The sequence below is a fragment of the Arachis hypogaea genome, chromosome 5 (genome assembly GCF_003086295.3).
Source record: "Arachis hypogaea cultivar Tifrunner chromosome 5, arahy.Tifrunner.gnm2.J5K5, whole genome shotgun sequence".
Classification (NCBI taxonomy): domain Eukaryota; kingdom Viridiplantae; phylum Streptophyta; class Magnoliopsida; order Fabales; family Fabaceae; genus Arachis; species Arachis hypogaea.
This window is the reverse complement of record NC_092040.1, coordinates 19590798-19611085: the sequence shown is the minus strand read 5'-3', so window position 1 is coordinate 19611085 and position 20288 is coordinate 19590798. Positions and strand designations below refer to the sequence as shown.

At 35.7% G+C, this 20288-nt stretch overlaps 1 protein-coding gene across 1 annotated transcript; it reads right to left on the bottom strand.

Moving 5' to 3' along the window:
- Positions 1-1760: 1760 nt before the first annotated feature.
- Positions 1761-2204, bottom strand: LOC140184844 (uncharacterized). The gene has a single exon (XM_072238031.1). It carries the CDS (start codon positions 2202-2204, stop codon positions 1761-1763), a length of 444 nt encoding a protein of 147 aa, XP_072094132.1.
- Positions 2205-20288: the final 18084 nt, after the last annotated feature.

The following is a 20288-nucleotide window of genomic DNA, read 5'->3' as shown; positions in this document are numbered from 1 at the left end:
TGATGGCTTTAGTTCTTATCGTTCTTGTAACAATCATAGATTATGCAAAGGATGAGATTTAAGCAATGGATATTACTATTATTCTTTAAATTTCCCTTAATATATATATTCAAACAGTCGTTGCTGCTCCTAAATTTGAGGCACCAAACTCGAGTTTGCACACCCCAATCCATCAAGGATTGTTCAAGGGCATTTTATCGTATTATTTTTTAATTTAATTCATTGCATTTTTGACATTCCTCTTTGTTTATGACGCAATTTTACTTTTGTTATTATCTTTCACGCGTGTTATTGAATAATTGCATGTCGCCTTTAATTTGAATATTATTTAATCGTTGATTCAAATCGATGCCAGTAATACATTTCCTTTAGTTGAGTATAAACAGTAACGGATCTAGAATAATTATACTACGAAGTTATAAAATATAATTATTTTCTAAATTATTTAACCAACAAATTAAAATAATAAAATAATAACATAATTTAGAATTCTATTCTTTTAGGTCTCATATTTTAAAAAGATTGAATAATCTTTTCATTGTCAATACAATCAAATATCTCTCTTTTTATGTCACTAAGCAATGATTTAAAAATTCATCTTCCATACGGTTAGGAAGTTGACTCTTTATGATGTTCATAGCGAAAAAATTCTTTTAACTGATATAATTGCTACAGGCAAAACTAAAATTAATTTCAAAAGAAGAAACACTAATGGATAAACAATATTTTTTCGAATCTCAACCAATTTTTAAAAAAGAGCACCAATTCCATTTAAGTCCGAGAATTGATCGTCAGAACGCACATCTAGCATGAAGTTCTCAAGTTGACTGTCAAGTGCTAAAAGTTGAGTGAAAAAAAATTTTTAATGGATAGAATTGAACTAACTGGATTAACTTCTCCTTATCAAATACAAAAAATGAGTGTCTTAGATTCACACAAGCTAGGCAAAGAAGCAATTTAGTATTCACCTCTGTAAAACGATTATTGAGTTCTTGAAGTTGTCTATCAACTATTTGATAGAATATCTCAACTTAAAAATGATGCAAATTTGATTTTTGAGCTTTGTGTCTTGATCTTTCTTGTGACACAAATATATCATCCATAATTCGAACAGTAATATTATGTTTGTCACAAAACAGTGAGACTTTATCAAGTAAAAGAGACCAACCATCATCTTTTATATTTTGCAACCGTTGCTTAGACACTTTGACTAATGCCACAGCATTTACAATGTCTTGATAATTCTTTTATAACGTTTGAAATAACTCATTAGTAACTCCCAAGATATTTTTCATTAATTGCAGGTTGAAAATGAATTCAAAGGATTGAATGACATTCAATTAATGACATACTTCAGCTCTTTGTTCTGAATTATTTTCATCTTCCTCAATATATTCAAGAACATTAACCACGGAAGGAAAAAAGAAATTTATCTAAGTATAGTTCTATAGTGTGAAACCCATCTAGTGTCTGCAGTTCTTTTTAAAGCTCTTTCTTGATTCAAACCACGTCTACTAGAAATTTCTTCATTTTTTAATGCTTCAACTGTCTTAATCATCTTACTATCACGAAGTATATCTCTTGTTTACACAAAACTCCAATAACATTGTACAAATTGGTTAACAAATTAAAAAGTAAAGCAATTTCAACTTTTTTTTTGTAACGGTTACAAGTGCTAACTGAAGTTGGTGGACAAAGCAATGTACATAAAAAGCATAAGAGTTTTCTTTTAATATCAGAGTTTTCAAACCATTAAATTCTCATTGCATGTTATTTGCACCATCATATCCTTGTCCACGTACTCTTGATAAACTTAAATTATATATTTCTAATAATGACTCTAATGCTAATTTTAGAGATAAAGCATTGGTATTAGAAACATGAATAAGACCATGAAAATGCTCCCTAATTTGTCCAACTTTGTTCACATACCTTAAGCAAACTGACATTTGCTCCTTAATAGAAATGTCGCGGGCTTCATCAACCAAAACAGCAAATAATTCATCTCCAAGATCATCAACAATAACTTTTGTCGTTTCACTTGTAGCAGCTCTTACAATGTCTTTTTGGATTGAGGGTGCTATTAGTTTAAGATTCCCACGAGCATGCTTGAAAGCATGACCAATCTCTTCATTATGTTGCGCAAGAAAGTTTAGAAGTTCCAAAAAAAAATTTTTGGTTAACAGAATCATCTGTCTCATCATTACCACGAAAGGTCAATCCTCGTCGCGAAAGAAATCTAATACAATCAATTGTTGCTGTCAAGTGAATTCGATAATTGTTTTTAGCTTGCTCAGATTATTTTTCAATAGCAGCAGTAATGTGTTGTTTTGGTATCATAAGTTCTTTACATTTTCTATAAGATTGATTATGAGCGCTATCATGAATCCCAACATGAGTTTGTAGTCTCTCTCTTTTTTTTCAATTTAAAAAGTTATTAGTTAAAAAAGCATCACCACCTTCCATCCGAATTTCATAAGATAACAACAAAGACAAAAAAATAGCATCTTTTGATATACTATACTCTAACCAGTTGCCAGAGTCATCAAACCAATTAGAATTAAATATTTGAAAAGAAGAACCACAAGCAGATTGCGAAAAATCATGAGTCCTTGATTGACAAGGACCTTTTTGCAAATATACACATCTAACTTTATCTCTATCATTCGAATGATAACTTAAAATTTTTTGTCGTTATCCTAGATCTGCTATAAGACTCTCTTCTTTGAATTCTAAAAATCTCCTTTTATTAGAAGTGGTTGATGAATTATTTTGGAATCTAATCTCCAACGACGATGTTCTTTTGAAATATTTTTTCATTACTAAAAGAATAAATTTATAGACCTAAGTTAATTAATTAATGAAAAGAATTTATTATTCCATACAAATTTATAAGTACAATATAAAATTATAAATACAAAATATAAACCAAAGAATAAGAAAAATACACAATAATATAGCATCAAATTAAGAATGTATATAGTAAAAGAGTATCCAAAAATATAGATGTTGCACAATACAACTGCAGTGACAATAAGTCAATAAGCCACCAAGGCGCAAACCACCGAATATTAAGAATTACTACCCTACAACATTATTCTTCATCTTATAGCATCTTCCAATAACGAGATTCATTGTAAAAATAATTCACAAGTCCAATAAGGAGATTCATTGTAAAATTCAATTAATTTTTAGCAACAAAATGCAATATCTTAATTTAATTATACATCAATATACACAAACATAAATCATCCAATAATCCAATTATTCAAACAGTGTCAAATATTCAAATTCACAGTTTCACATCAATGTTTAATTCACATCAATTATTCAAATTTCAAACAACATCAACTTTTTATTTCTAAATTGATAAAATCGATTCTTACTGGAGAGTGGAGAGGCGAGACCATGAGAGAGTCATAGACGCAGAGGCAGTGAGCGACAGAGACAACGGAGTGGCGAGAATGCAAGACCGCGAGAGACGATGACAAAGCAACAAGCCAGCAACAAGTTAGCAATGAACCAGGCAAGCAGCAACGAGCCAGTAGGAGACATGAACGTAGAAACAAAGAGCGAGCGAGCAGAGCAGGTCAGGAGACACCGAGCCAGCGACAAGCCAGCAGCGTTGACGACTCCGCGATAGTGACGCGAACTGCGAACAGATGAGAAGGTGGGCAGCAAGCTACGCATCAGTTACGCGATGGGGAGAAGGAAAGTAGAGACAAAATTGAGAAAGGGTAGAAGGAGAAGGGTGTTACGGGCTTAGGGATTTCAATTTTGGAGGTAGGGTCAAATTGTTTTTGGGAGTGGGGGCACTTATTATTTTTTTACTCAGTGCTTTTTAGTAATTTGTCAAATTCTATTGGGTGTACTTGCCCCCACTCAACTATGAATACATCCGTCGGACTGTCCCTAGTAGAATTTGACAAATTACTAAGAAGCACTCAGTAAAAAAAATAGGTGCCCCACTCCCAAAAAGAATTTGACCCCACCCCAAAATTAAAATCCCAAAAATAATTTGACCCCACGCCCAAAATTGAAATCCCTAATCCCATTACACCCATCTCTTTCTCCTCTTTCTCAATTTTGTCTCTGCTCTCCTTCTCCCCCTCACGTAACTTATGCGCAGCTTGCTATCCACCTTCTCATCTGTCCGTAGTCCGCATCACTCTCGCGGAGTCGTCGACACTGCTGGGTCGGTGTCTCGGCATCTTATGACCTGTCCTGCTTGCTTGCTCTTTGTTTCTACATTCACTGTCTCCTACTGGCTCGTTGCTAGTTTCCTGGTTCATCGCTGGCTTGTCGCTGACTCGTTGCTCCGTCATCATCTCTTGCAGTCTTGCACTCTCGCCAGGCTATCTGTCTGTTTATCTCGCCACTCTGTTGTCTCTGTTGTTCTCTGCCTCTGTGTCTGTGACTCTCTCGCGGTATCACCTATTCACTCTCCAGTAAGAATTGATTTTATCAATTTAGAAATAAGAATGTGATGCTGTTTGAAATTTGAATAATTGATGTGAATTGAGATATTGATGTGAAAATGTGAATTTGAATATTTGATGTTGTTTGAATAATTAGATTATTGGATGATTTATTTTTGTGTCTATTGATGTATAATTGAATTGGGATATTGCATTTTATTGCTGAAAATTAATTGGATTTTACAATGAATCTCTTTATTGGAATTGTGAATTATTTTTACAGTGACTCTCGTTGTTGGAAGATGTTATAAGATGAGGAATACTGTTGAGGGATAGTTATTTTTGAGATTCAGTGGTTTGCGCCTTGGTGGCTTACTGACTTATTGTCACTGCAGTTGTATTGTGCAACATCTATATTTCTGGATTTTTTTTACTATATACATTCTTAATTTGATGTTATATTATTGTGTACTTTTCTTATTCTTTGGTTTATGTTTTGTATTTATAATTTTATATTATACTTTTAAATTTATATGGAATTGTAAATTATTTTTATTAATTAATTAACTTAGGTTTATAAATTTATTCTTTCAGTAATGGAGAAATATTTCAAAAGAACATCATCATTGGAGATTGGATCCCAAAATAACAAAAGGAGGTTTTTAGAATCCAAAATAGAGATTCTTATAACAGATCCAGGACAACGACCAAAGATTTTAAATTATCATCCGAATGACAGAGATAAAGTTAGATGTGCATATTTGTAAAAAGTTCCTTGTAACAAAAGACTCATGATTTCCCGCAAACTGCTTGTGATTCTTCTTTTCGAAGATTTAATCCTAATTGGTTTGATTACTACGGCAACTGGTTAGAGTATAGTATATTAAAAGATATTTTTTTGTCTTTGTTGTTATCTTATGAAGTCCGAATTGAAGGTAGCGATGCTTTTGTAACTAATGGATTTTTAAACTGGAAAAAAAAAGAGAGACTACAAACTCATATTGGGATTCATGATAGCGCTCATAATCAAGCTTGGAGGAAATGTGAAGCACTTATGAGACCAAAACAACACATCACAGCTGCTATTGAAAAACAATTTGAGCAAGCTAAAAAGAATTATCAAGACATTGTAAATGCTATTGCATTAGTCAAAGTGTCTAAGCAATAATTGCAAAATATAAGAGATGATGATTGATCTCTTTTACTTGAAGAAGTCTCACTGTTTTGTGACACAAGGAAGATCAAGACGCAAAGCTTAAAAGATATCAAATTTGCATCTTTTTCAAGTTGAGATATTCTATGAAGTAGTTGATAGACAACTTCAAGAACTTAATAATCATTTTACAGAGGTGAATATTGAATTGTTTCTTTGCATAGCTTGTCTGAATCCAAGATATTCATTTTTTGCATTTGATATGGAGAAGTTGATCCCGTTAGCTCAATTCTATCCATTAGAATTTTCTTCCACTCAACTTTTGGCACTTGACGATCAACTTGAGAACTCCATATTAGATGTAAGTTCTGATGATCAATTTTCAGACTTAAAAGGAATTAGTGCTCTTTCTCAAAAATTGGTTGAGACTTGAAAAATTATTGTTTATCCATTAATGTTTCTTCTTTTGAAGTTAGCCTTAGTTTTGTCCGTTGCAACTGCATCAGTTGAAAGAACTTTTTCTACTATTAACATCTTAAAGAGTTGACTTCGTAACCTAATGGGGGATGAGTTTTTAAATGATTGTTTAATGACATATATAGAAAGAGAGACATTTGATTATATTAACAATGAAAATATTATTCAATATTTTTAAAATATGAAACCTAGAAGAATAGAATTCTAAATTATGTTATTATTTTGAATTATTATTTTGTTATTTTAATTTGTTGGTTAAATAATTTAAAGAGTAATCATATTTTATAATATTATAGTATAATTATAAAAATTATTATACTATATATATCGTCCCTACTAATAAAATTTTTTAGATTCGTCATCGACTACATTCCTCTTCTATTGTTTTTTTTTTCTCTTTCTCTTTTCCACCTTTTCTTATTTGTTTTTGTCTTATTTTCTTTTGTTTTTTCCTTTTCAAAAAACAAAATCAAAAAGAAGAAAGAAAAAAGAAGAAAGAAGAAAGAAAAAAAATAGTGGTAGAAGAAGGAGAAAATAAAAAAGAAATCAAGAGAAGAAAAAACGTATAATTTACGTTGTACTTTTGCGTGGATATTTTTGTTAGAATAATAAGTGATTGAATAAACTTAGTTGAATTTGGTTACAAAAATATTTGTTCCTCTGGCACTAACTTAACAATAATAATATCATCTCTTTAACTATTTTGAGTTAGTCTGGCGTTAGTTCATTAATTTATTTAAACTTGGATTTAGATCTCGCTTTGTATATATTAGCGGCTCACCAAGCACTATCGTGTCTGTTGAGCCGCTTTTCTATTGAACTTAAGAAATTAATTTTATATTTTTATTTTAAAATTATAAATTTAATAATAATTAAAAATAAATTATAAAAAATATCTTAAATTATTTAACATAGAAAATGTTAAAATAAATAAATTTAAATTAAAAAATAAGATTAAAAAATATTAATTTGCTATTATGTGTAATAAAATCAATATAAAAATTTATTGATATTATTTAAAAATTAGTTATTTATAAATATTATTAAATTTATTTATTTTTTTAATCCTATTTAATTATAAGTAAATTTAAAAATTTATATTCAAAACATTTTTTTATCTTCCTCCATAATTCTAATAGGTAAAAAAATATATTTCTTCAATCTTATCTTGAATCTCTTTAATTATCTTTAATTTTATTATTTTTTAAAATTATTAATTTTTATTTTGATTATATTATCTCATCATATTATACACTATCATTTCTCTTATCATTATTATTATGTTGCTTTGTTTTATTCTTTTTTTTTCTTTTTTTATTCATCTCAATCGCAATTAATTATCACTATACCATTATTCCAATTCTCATTTTTATCTATCACTTCGATCTATAACAACCATTGTGTTAACTTTTGAGTTATTAAAGATTTTCTAAAAGAATTTTTTTTCTTTTTTGATTTAGATATCTAATATATACTTATTATATAGATCTTTATTATTGTTCAGACTTACTTGTTAAGTCATATTTTATTGCTTTCAGACAAAATTTAAGATATCAAGTATTTAAATTTTTTGTTAATCAAATTATAAAATTTGTCAACAATTATAAAAAAATAATATCAAATATTTTATATCTTTTTAAAAGAGCAATATTATATGAACACTACTATTTTAGCTACTATTAACATATACAATTGAATATAAAAATATTATATTATTGTTGAATATCTCCTCTACTCTTAACACTTATTTATAATAATTCTTAATCTTTCTCTAGATTTAATAGGTCAACTTCTATGTCTCTAACTAATAAAATTTGTAAGATTTTCTTAAAGTTTCATTCAATTTCAAAACAAAATTGTAATTTTTATATTTTTATTTTTTTAAATATTTTTAGGAAATTAATTTTTATATTTTTTAAAACGTATAAATTTGAGATAAAAAATAAAAATTTCAATAAATAATAAATTATTAATAAATAAAAATAAAAATAAAAATTTTATAAGTTATTTAATTTTTTTTAATGTATAGAATAATAAAGTTTAAATTAATTTAAGTATGATACTAAAATTATTATGCTATTATTGTATGTAACAATTAAGATAAAAATTTATAAATATTTATAAATTTATTTATTTATTTAATCTTATTTAATTTGAAGCAAATATAAAAATTTAAATTTAAAGAACTCTTTTTCTTGCATAATTTTAATTGCTAATTTCTTTTTTAATTTTATATTTAATATCTTAAATCATCTTTTGTTCTATTATTTTTAAAAAAATTTAATTTTTATTTTCATTATTTTTTACCATTTTTTTTACACATATTTATCATTATTTTTTTTAATCAAGTGAGATAAAAATAGGGAGAGAGTGTACATGTATTCCATAGAATAAAGAAGAAGACAATACGAGTATAAAAGGTAACGGTACAAAGAATAAAAGAAAATTAACTAATAATTATATTTTTTACCAAATTTTAAGATGACAATTATATTAAACACTGTTTATTAATAGGATTAAGATGGAAAAGTAGAAATTGGCCACCAAACTCTTCTATTCCCTTTATATATATTGTTATAGATATATATTGTTATAGATATTTAATTTAAAGTACATTAAGATATTATAATAATATTTATAACAATATTATTTAGGACAATTATAAAAGATTTATTGAATCAAAATCTAAAAAAAATATTATTAATTAAATAAATACACAGGATTCTTAGCTATATTTAGACTATTCGGTCTGTTACTTGGACCAACTCCATTATTATTATGGTATCTGAATATTTAAAAAATTTATTTTTAGACAACATTATATATTGTGTAGATACTTAGAGTATATTAAAAAAGTAGGATAATAATTTGAAGAGAAAAATTATTCTTTGTAAATTTATTTTTTTAAAAATTGTCCCGAACTATTTTACTTTTATTTTTTGGAAATATATTCAAATAAAAAAATCTGTAACTATAATTTACATCCAATACGAAAATTTTTGATATTATGCAGTAACAGTAATTTGAGATTTGAGATGATAGATAATAAAAGAAGTCAAAGATAATGATAGAAGTTTCGTAAATATGAATTAATGAGATAGAGAGAACGTGAATGTATGTGAGAAGAAAGAAGACGAGATAGTAAAAATTTTTTAACATAAAATAACTAACATCTAGTGGGTAATATTAGAAAGGATAAAATTGAAAAAGAATTTTAGACACAAAAATAAGCTAGAAGATTTTGTAAGAAACCAAACAAAAAAATAATATCATTTCTTTAATTCTCTTATGGGACCATTTATTTATTTAAAGAATAAACTAATATTTCTACCTATATGACAGGACACAAAGGAAGCAGTAACGACAACAAGAAGCAAAGGAAGAGTAGCGACATAAAAACACAAAGGAAACAACAAGAACGATGATGAAAATAGAAAAAACCACGATGGTGACGACGAAGGTGATGAAAAAGAGGAAGCAATTTCGGAGCCAAACTGATTAGAGTAGTTTGAAAATTTTGGATAATTTTTAAACGGAGTCAATAAAAATTTAATACTTACTTTTGTCAAATAAAATTTGTTCGGTTGTCGGTTGTCAGACAGGTCAGGTGGTTATTTGAGGGGGGATAACGCTTCACTCGCGATCGTGCCGGGTTTGGATCTGCCGAGTAGCCGAGATCTCGTTGTGGAAGGAAGGAGAGGCTGCCACCTGCAAAGACACTCCGACGCTCTAGTCAGCTAGTGTGCAGGTGGGGAATATGATAGGTGGACAAAGTGACGTACCTTGGGGGAAGGGCAGGTCCTTCCCCATTTATACCGTGTCAGGGGTGGGCCCTACAAGGACAGGCCCACCTTCCTCGAAGCTTCCTCACAGCTGTAGTGGAGAGCTGTCAGGGACCTTTTACAACCAATTCAGGTATTTCTTGAATTCTTCTCTTTTCTGCTTCGTTCTTGCATGCTTGTTGCTTGTATTTGCTTGGTTTTTGTTGTTATGTGGCCTTTCGATGCTGGTTAGGCGTGTTAGGGGAGGGGTGCCATTCCAGGGTAGGTTTTGTTTGGACCCTTTATGTTTTTAATCGTGTTTAACCTTAGGGAGTAGTGTGGGGGTAACTTCTGTATTCGTTCCGAGCACCCGACCTCTTAGACTGACTGGATGGTCCCCCCATGTAGGTATGGCTCGCACCGCCTTCCGAGCTTCCCCTTCTCCCGCGGCGTATGACCCCTACGCCTGGGTTGTTTCCGATGTAAAGGACTCTCCCAACCAAATGGGCGAGGAGGAGCTCACCGAGTTCCATCAGAATGAGTATCTATTCGGAGGGACAGACGAGGAGGCTAATTACGACGTCTTCGTCCCGGCTCCTCATGAGCTCTTGTACGAGCTCAATTTCCACGCCCCCGAGTTGCCGACTAGATTTGGTTCTACAAATCCATGTTTACACAAGTGGGGGTCCGTATTCCGTTTTCCGCCTTCCAAATGGCGCTTCTAGGTCGGATTTCCGTGGCGCCGTCGTAGTTGCATCCGAACAGCTGGGCTTCAATCCGTTGTTTCGAGATGGTTTGTGAATATCTCGAGCTGCCGGTGTCTGTAGATGTTTTTCTTTTCATTTTCAATCTTACAAACCCTTCGAAGGAAGGGAAACATAAGAAGGGGTTCATGTCCTTCCGGTCTGCTCAAGGTCAGAGGATTTTTGGTCTGTTTGAGGACTCCTACCATGGATTTAAAGATAAATATTTCAAGGTCCGTCCGGTCAAAGGTCGTCATCCCTTTTGGCTGTCATTAGAGGGGGCATGCCTTATCCCGACCTATTGAAGCTTCGGGGCAGGGTCCAACGCCTTTGTTAAAGTGTCCTATAAGGGCATGTCTGTGGTGGATAGGAGGATTGCCGATGTGTTGTTGGCAGTCTTTGGGAGGAATCATGTGAATCCTCACCTCCTCATGGGTGACCGGGAGGCCGGTCGAAACTATATTTGTGAGGAATTTTTGCTTGCTTTGTCTCTTAGCTTCTTGCTTTTCTTAATAACTCATTGTGACTAACCGACTGCTTTTCCTTTTTACAGTGGGAATGTCTGCCGAGATAACGGGTCTCCCTAACTTGTTCCGAACCTTCCTGGTTGCAAGTGACGACGAGGGAGGTAATGAGAAATCTGCAGCTGAGAAATCTGCAGCTGAGAAATCTGCTGCTCCCCTGGAGGACAAGGCCGCTTCCGAGCAAGGGGCTGTGGTCGACGAGACCGGCACCTGATAAACCCCATTTTTAGGGTTTATCTTGTATTGAATTTAGAGTGTTTTGATAACCTTTTGGCACATTTAGCCTATGAATTAGCATGGTTTTGTTATCTCTCCCATATTTGTGCTTAAATGTAAAAACATGCTTTTTAAGCCTTATATTGATGAATTCTAATTTCTCCTTAATTCCATAAGATGCCTTGATGTGTTTGCTAGTAATCCCAGGATTGAAATAGGCTAGGCATGGATCAAAGGAAGCAAGGAAGGAAGCATACAAGTGGAGAGAAGCATAAAAAGTCAAAGAAGCAAAGTCAGCCAAACACGCGCACGCGTACAAGGCACTCGCGCGCACATTACAGAATCGGCCAGGGACGCGCACGCGTACCGTGCGCGCACGCGTCGATGACCGCACATGACTTCATTAATGCAACACGTGCCTGGCGATTTGAGAGGGTTTCTGAACCCATTTTTGGCGCCAATTGCTAGGAGAAAGGAATAAAAGGATGAAGGTTTAAGGGGAAGACATTAGAAGTTAGTTACCATTAGTCATAGTTTAGTTCTAGAAGTAGTTTCTAGAGAGAGAAGCTCTCACTTCTCTCTAGGATTAGGATTAGGATTAGGCTTAGTTCTTAGATCTAGATTTCAATTCACCTTCTTCTACTTCTATCTCTCAACTTTTTGTTGCTACATTCATCTTCTTCTATTCTTTTGTTGTAATTTCCTTTATGTTGTTCTTGTGTTTTTGTTGTAGATCTACTTTTGTTTCTTCTACTTTCTTCCAATTCAATTCAAGGTAATTCATAATAGATGTGTTTCTTTTGATTGTTGTTATTAATTCTTTTCAATAATTGTTGTTAGATTCTACTCTTGTTACCAATTTACTATGCTTTTCTTTTGTACCCTCCAAGTGTTTGATGAAATGCTTGGTTGGATTTTAGAGTAGAATTTTATACTCTTGGCTTGGAAAGGTAACTTAGGAACTCTTGAGTTACTAATGTCCAAGTAATTGATGATTGGGAGCCATTTACTCTAGTTCTCACTAATTGAATTAATGGAGAATTAGGACTTATGGACTAGGATTGATATAGCTCAATTGACTTTCCTTTACTACTAGTTAGAGGATGATTTAATGAGATTAATCCTTGCCAATTCTCATATTGTGGTTAGTGATTAGGATAGAGATCCTTGACCACCAACCCTTGCCAAGACCTTTTTAGGCCTTAGTTTACTTTCTTGCCATTTATCTTTCATGCTTCATATCAAAACCCCAAAATAACTCACAACCAATAACAAGACACTCTATTGTAATTCCTAGGGAGAACGACCCGAGGTTTCAATACTTCGGTTTATAAATTTAGGGGTTTGTTTTAGTGACAAACAACTTTTTGTATGAAAAGATTATTGTTTGGTTTAGGAACTATACTTGCAACGAGAATTCATTTGTGAAATTCTAAACCATCAAAAATCAATTCATCAGCACCTCAGCTCAAGGTGCCTCAATCGAAGGTGACAAGGCGGTTCACGTTTCCCCCTTCCGCGAGGTGATCGGCACTGGGGGTTCAACATCTAACCCTGATGCCGATGACGAGGTGGAAGAGGTCCCTAGCCTCAAAAGGAAAAGAAAAACGTCGTCCAGTCCTGAGGGGGTTCTCACTGTCATGGAGAGGAATTTTGATGCCGGGAACTTTATAGATTCCCAACTGATTCCTGGTACTGAAGAGCATTTTCATGAGTCATCCCTTGCCGGGCAAGCGAGGTGGATGTATCGTACCCTCTTGCGCGGCGCAATGATAGCTCGGAAAGCCGAGTTTGTGAAATTCTAAACCATCAAAAATCAATTCATCAAAAAATGGCGCCGTTGCCGGGGAATTGCAATGGTGTTATGTTATTGGTTATTGTATATATGTGAATATTGTGAATAGCTTGATTTTTTTGGATTGCTTGCTAGTTAGGACTTTGTTTCATTATTTCTTAGTAGTTTTTGTTTTTATTTCCTCTTTCCACCGTGAATTCTCACTTTGGCTATGAGTTTGGTTCTAATTATGTTGTAGGTAATGAGAGCTTCAATGAGGATGTGTATCAAGGATGGAACAATCAAAGGTGGGAGGAGCCATATGCATATGATCAATCTTCATGGCAACAACCTCCACCAATGCACTATGAAGAAGAGCCATTCTATGATGCATATCAACCCAATGGCTATGGTGGATCACCTTGTGACTTTCAAGAACCACCACCATACGCCTATGAACCATATCCTCAACATGAACCTCAACCATACTCACAAGCCTTTCCACATCAAGCACCTTCCTATGATCTATATCCACCATATGACCAATCATCCATGCCATATTCTTATGACCATTATGAGCAAGAACCTTTAGAACCACCACAACCCTGTCAAGATTACTCCCAAAAACCACCTCAATACACACCATCTCCACAATTTTATCAAGAGGAACCATCTTCCTATTATGAACTCTCTCTCCAAAATAATGAACCTTCTTACTCACCCCAAACCCCAATAGACGATCCTCTCACTTTGTTACTTCAAGGACAAGAAGCCATGAAGCGGGATACACTTGAGTTTGTGACCAATTTGACCAAGGTGGTGCATACTTTAGCCCACCAATGTTTGAATACTCAAGGTACTTCTATGACCACATGTGAAAGGTCAAAAGAAGAGCAAAGCATGAAGGAAAAATTGGAAAATTCGGTGGAGAAGGAGGAGTTGAATCTTGTGTTGGAACAATTGGAAGAGCCTATGATCATTGAAGAAAAGGAAGAAGTGGTTGAAGATTTAGGAGGTGTTGAAAGTCCATGGGAATGTAGCATCATGGAGAACCCTTCCAATAAGCTTGATATTGATATCGAGGAGGATGTGCAACCTCCAAGGCATGTCATAGTTGAAGACTTAGAAGAAGCTTATCAAGAAATGGATTCAATCATGGATGAATTTCTCTCTACAATGGAATCCTCTCCCATTGGACATGAAGTTGAAACTATAAAAGAGTGTGCACAACCCTCCAAGGAAAACGAAAATGACATGGTGTATATCGAAATTGAAGAATACGAAGAGGTTGGTCAAGAGATGGATTTGTCCATCAATGAATTCCTATCCAATTTTGAATCACCTCTCATCGGGCAAGAAACCAAAGCTCTTGAAGACAACACCAAGCCAAGAGAAAAAGGGGAAAAGGTTGAAATTGAAGAAGCTTGTGAAGAGGTGGAAATACACAAAGAAGAGTACAAGGAAGTAGACCTTGCATCATCTAAGTGTGGGGAAGTCTCCTTTCCCAAGTCACCATCCATCACAACATTCACGTGGGTAAATCTCTTATCCCTAAGCTTTACTTTCTCACTTGAATATGGTTTAATTGAAAATGATGGTCAACTTAGAGCTCTTTGTGGAACTAAAAGCAAGAATGAGTTGTGTAGTGGTTGCAAGTTAGGAATTAGGCTCTTCAAGGTATAGGGACGATGATTGGAAGAATGCCACTGTACAAGGGTATCGAAGGAAGGCTTGGTATGCTAAAGAGAATTCTATATGTCAACCACCCGGAAAGAAAGAGTATGAAGATCAAATTGAAGACGGGTGCGAAGATAAGATATGGGATCCCGGTTTGCTATGTGAAGACCAACTATGGGAACTCATATCTTGGGTGGAACGCTGCCCAAGCTTAATAAAAATGGTTGGAAATTCTGTCAACCACTTGAGGAGCATGGATCCTTGGAGATTCAAGGATGAGTACAAACATAAACCACCATGACAATAAGCACCTCAAAATGTCCAACTTAAGGACTTAAACTAAAAGTGCTAGGTGGGAGGCACCCCACCGTGGTAAACTCTTTCCACTCTCTTATAAATTTGCTTAATAAGTGATTTGAGTTACCATTGTAGATAGATCTTTCACATAAATTTGTTTGTACAACTTAATTGTTAGCCTAGTCACATGTATGTTGTGTTTCATAGTAGATGAATAATATCAAATTGCATTTTTGTGAATTGTATGATGGTTGATTGAATAAAGAGTTGTGAACAGAATGGGGAGCACCCAACATAATTTTTCTGATAAAAAAAAATAAAAAATAAAAAATAAAAAAATGGAGGGTAGACGCGCGCGCACACTGTACGCGCACGCGTCCCTGTGTGGATGCATCATTACCTACGTACCCGAGAGTTGGGCCTCTCTTGGGCGAACACTACGCCATGAGCCCAACCTGACCTACGCTGACGCGCACTACGTGCATGCGCGCCAATCATGGGAACATGAACGTTCACGCGGACGCGCACCTACCGCGCCCGCGCCGAATTGCTGCTGCAAATTGTTGAGCCAAACCCCAGAGAGTCGAGCCGGATCTGGGCCAACTTTAGGCCCCTAGCCTAACTCGATGTATGCGGACGCGCACTCGCCGCGTGCGCGCCTATATGCCCAAGGTGGAACAGACGCGAGCGCACGTACTGCGCCAGCGCGCCTTACCAATGATTATCATTGTACGCGGGCGCGCGCTGCACGCGCACGCGCCGTTGCATAGTCGGCCAATCCACGCCTGAGCGCACTGTACGCTCACGCGTGGGTCCCAAATTCTCATCAATGTACGCGGACGCGCATGGTGCGCGCCCGCGTCAATTCAAAAAGAGGGGTAACCCTAAGACGCGAAGAGCGTTGCGCCGCAGCGCACTCCTTCCCTCCCCATTTTCATTTTCTTCTTCTTCTTCCCCCATAACCACCACCACCTCTGCTTCACCGGTAACCACCACCACACGGCCGCCGCTTCTCTCACCGTCACCCCACTCGTCCTCGTCCTCCCTCTCTCCTCCACTCACTCTCTCCTCCTCCCTTCAGTCAAACGCCCAACCGCCGCAGCCACCTTCCCCGCCGCACCTCCATCATCCCGCCGGCGACTAAGCACTCGGCGGCCCCCTCCTTCTCTTTCCGTCCTTCACATTCTCCCCTCACTCCCCTCTTTCACCATCGCCGACCTTCCTCCCTCAGTTTCTCATTCTCCCGTTGCAACCACAGCCGGCCACCCTCACCGCCACCACCCACGGCGGCGCAAATTCCCTGAGTCTGCTGCCCCTGCCCCTATCCTAGTTCACCTTCCCATTCCTCCCAGCTCCCAGGTTCCTGCTCCATTTCTGTTTGTTTTTTCTGTTTTTTTCTTTTAATTGTTCATTTCTGTAGTTACTATAATGTCTGTTAGTTAGTTTAAATTCAAATGTTGCATGTTAGGTTAGATAGAAATATCTGCTGTTAGGTAGCTAGGACTGGATAGAGGATTCTAGGCCTGATAAGTGCTCCATACGTGCATATTTGCTGTTTGTTTCCTTGGGTGTGTATGCTGTTTTTTTGGGTTGATATTTTGTGCAAATTGTGTTACCTGCATGCTAAACCACTGCTGCTGTACTTGATTGATGTTGTAATCATGCTATTTGTGCTAGTTTGCTATCCGAAAACGTCCAATTTTAAGCCGGAATGCTGCCCGATTTTCTAGAAAATTAGTTTCATTTTGTTCTTTCTTTCAATTTTGGGCCAATTTTCGCTTCCTTTTTAAACTTCCCGGATTTGCATCAATCATTGTGAATATGAACCGCAACTTCTCTTGTCTTTGAGCAAAAATATCATCATGCCAACTAATCCACTTTTCTAACTTACTAATTTCTTTAACCATTTGACATTTACTCACCTTTAACCCTCTTTAACCATTCTTTCTAAAGTGTGATGATTTTATGCTTAATCAGTTTGAGTTGTTGACTTTAATGTAAGATTGCATTCTTGGTTTACTTGTTCACTTTTGCATATTTATTGCAACATCATGATTGTTATTAGCCAATTGTATCCTGAACATGCCTTCTTTGTTACATGCTAAGTGTTTTATTGCTTATATTCTATCACATTTTTCGGGATGTCGGATAAAGGGAAAGCTATAGCCACTGCCTCCAAGAAAAGAAAATACTCTACACCCTCTATTCCTTCCATCTACAAAAATTATGCTAAGAATCCACTTAACGACGAAGAAAAAGAAAATCAGCAGTTACCTTCTACCGATCCGACTAAGTTCCCCAATCTCTACTGTGAGCTTCGATTTTCCAAGTATCGAACGACTAAGCTGAATATCGAGAAGAAATTGCTCCTACCCAATGATGTCCGACGGTCCATTACTAGCCGGATACTTGAGTTGGGTCTCGATTTTGTTGATAGAGATTTGGGGGATATTAACATCTCTTGGGTCAAGGAATTCTACTGCAACTTCTTCCGTCCCACTTTGGATTCGGTTCAGGTGAGGGGTAGAGAGATTATGATTACTGAGACTGCCATTGGGGAGGCATTATAGTGCCGGCATATTCCTGATGACTTGTGTGCCCATCAGCAGGCCGAGTTGGCCATACACAGCATGACTTTTGATTATGAGGCACTTAGGAGCGTCATTGGTTTACCGGATGCTTCATGGGTTATGGATGCAAACAATACCAAACCTAAGGGGATGCTATTTTCTCACTTGACTAGAGAGGCCAGGACTTGGCAGATGATCTTTGCCCACTATGTCTTGCCTACCACTCACTTCTCTGAGATTCCTATGGAGATGCTTCTGCTGATCGGGTGTGTTATGGAGGGGAAGGATGTCTCTTTTCCGCGACTTATCTGACAGTGCATGTGGCGGGCGCATATTCGTGGCCTACTTCCATTTTCTACTTTGGTCACGAGTATGGCGTCCCTAGCTGAGGTTCCCTGGCTGGACGATGATGTTACACTACCACCCCCTGATGCAGATGACAGGGAGGTTACTATTCCCTGGGGTGGTTAGGTGCACGAGAGGCCCCCTGCTAGACGCCGTTCTAGGGCTAGAGCAGTCGTGGGGACACCTTCACCATCAGCCCCTACAGCAGCCCCATCCTCTTCTACAGTCGCAGCCCCATCTTCATCTACAGCTCCACCTTCAGTCCCTGAGCCCACCTACCTACTGGTCCAACGTCTATTTCGATTCCTAGAGCGTGAGAGACTCCATGTCAGACGTCGATTAGATCGGATGGACCAGGCACTTATTTCCCTGGGTGCTGAGTTACCTCCGCTTTCCGATTCTCCGGCCTCCGATGAGCAGGATCATCAGGAGGGGATGCGGAGGCACCGACTCAGCAAGATGCTCCTCCAGCTGCTCCAGACACCACAGAGCCACAGCCACCGCCAGAGCCGATCCCACCGCCTCAGACTGATTCAGTACCTACCATTGTCCCTTCCACTGATCCTCCAGTTTAGCATCGAGGACGATGCTTGATCTTAAGTGTGGGGAGGGAACCGGTGAACATTTTGGCCACTTTCTTGGTTACCTTATTTTGCATATCTTTGTATATATTTTGATGCATTTTGAGTTTACTTTGGATATTTTTACTGCTTATTTTGGATTTTAGATATTTTGATGCTTATGGATAGTTTTAGATGTTTTAGATGATAGATTCCATACTTTTAGTTGGATTTTTTTTTCTTCATACATTTTTGCATATCTTTCTTTTTTTTTAGTTTGTGGTTGTGATTAGAAATCATACTTTGAATTGCAACCACTTAGTCACCCTTTTTGGCATAAGAAATTGGTTTTAAGTGAAAAAGGGAAAGGGTGAACTAAGAAATTTTTTTGAATTTTTCAATTACAACAATGCTTAGTCAAATATTGAGATTTTGCAAGAAATTTAATTATAGGGCATCAACCCAATTGATTGAAAGAAAATTTTTAGTGGAACTTGCTTGAACTCATACTTTGTGAAGCATGTATTGAATTAAGAACACAAGCTTGTGAGACTTGAGCCTATTGATGTGGTTACATTTCATAACCACTTATTTTCCATTCTTGTGTGATATTGTTCTCTTTCTATGATTGTGATCCTTGATTTGCTTGATTCTAGATGTCCATTTATTTCTTGTATTTGTGCATTTGTATGATTGAGGCCATTATTTCATTAGCCTACTTACCCAAATAGCTTACCTTTTACTCCCCATTGTTAGCCAATTTTGAGCCTATGATTAACCAACTTATTCTCATTTTAGCACATTACAAGCCCAAGGCGGAAAACCAATGAAAGTCCTTGTTTGGATCTTTGATTAGCCTAGGCTAGTGAGAGTGTTTATTATTCAAAGTTGGTGAGGCTTGGGAACATTGGATGGGATAAAAAAGGGATAGTACACTTTCATATTTTAGAATTGGGAACATATTCGTGTATTGATCGAATGTATAAGACCTTATGTATTGATGCTCTTATGTATAGTTGAAAAGAAAAAAAGAAAGAAAAAAAATGAGAAAAAAAACAAAAGAATAGAAAAGAAGGAAAAAAAAAGAGAGAAAGAAAGAAAAGAAGAAAAATAATAAAAAGGGGACAAAATGCCCCAAGGTGAACGTCAATAAAAAGGAATCAATGCATAAGTGTTATGAATTAAGGAATAGAATGCATGAGTATGTAAGAAAAAGTAAAGAATGGGTAGTTAGAATAGTTTGAACTTGTATAGGCTATTATATAGTTAGGAGGGGAAGTCTATGCTAATCAAAGATTCAAATCCTAGTCCACTTAACCATAATTGATCCTACCTTGACCCTAACCCCATTACAACCTAAATGAAAGACCTCGTGATGAATGTATGCATGCATTGAATGAGTGTTGATTGTTAGAAGAAAATCAAATTTTGGAAAAGCTTGAATAGAAGAGAATTAAGTGAATTAACCCTTAAACACTTGAGTGAATAGAGCGGATACACATCCGATGAGGGTTCAAATGTTCAATCACGTGTATTCACCCATATTATCTATATTCTTGCAAGTTTGAACTCTTTTTGATGATTCAATACAATTGTGGTTTGGACTTAACTCCCATTGCCCTAACTATTGTGCTTTCACATGTTCTCTTGGGAATTGATTTGTTTGAACTAAGCATTTGCATTTACTAGTTGCATTTAGATAGGACTCATATAGTTTAGATGTCTTCAATAAATGTCATACCCCTTAGTTCCTTCTTATTCTAGCATGAGGAC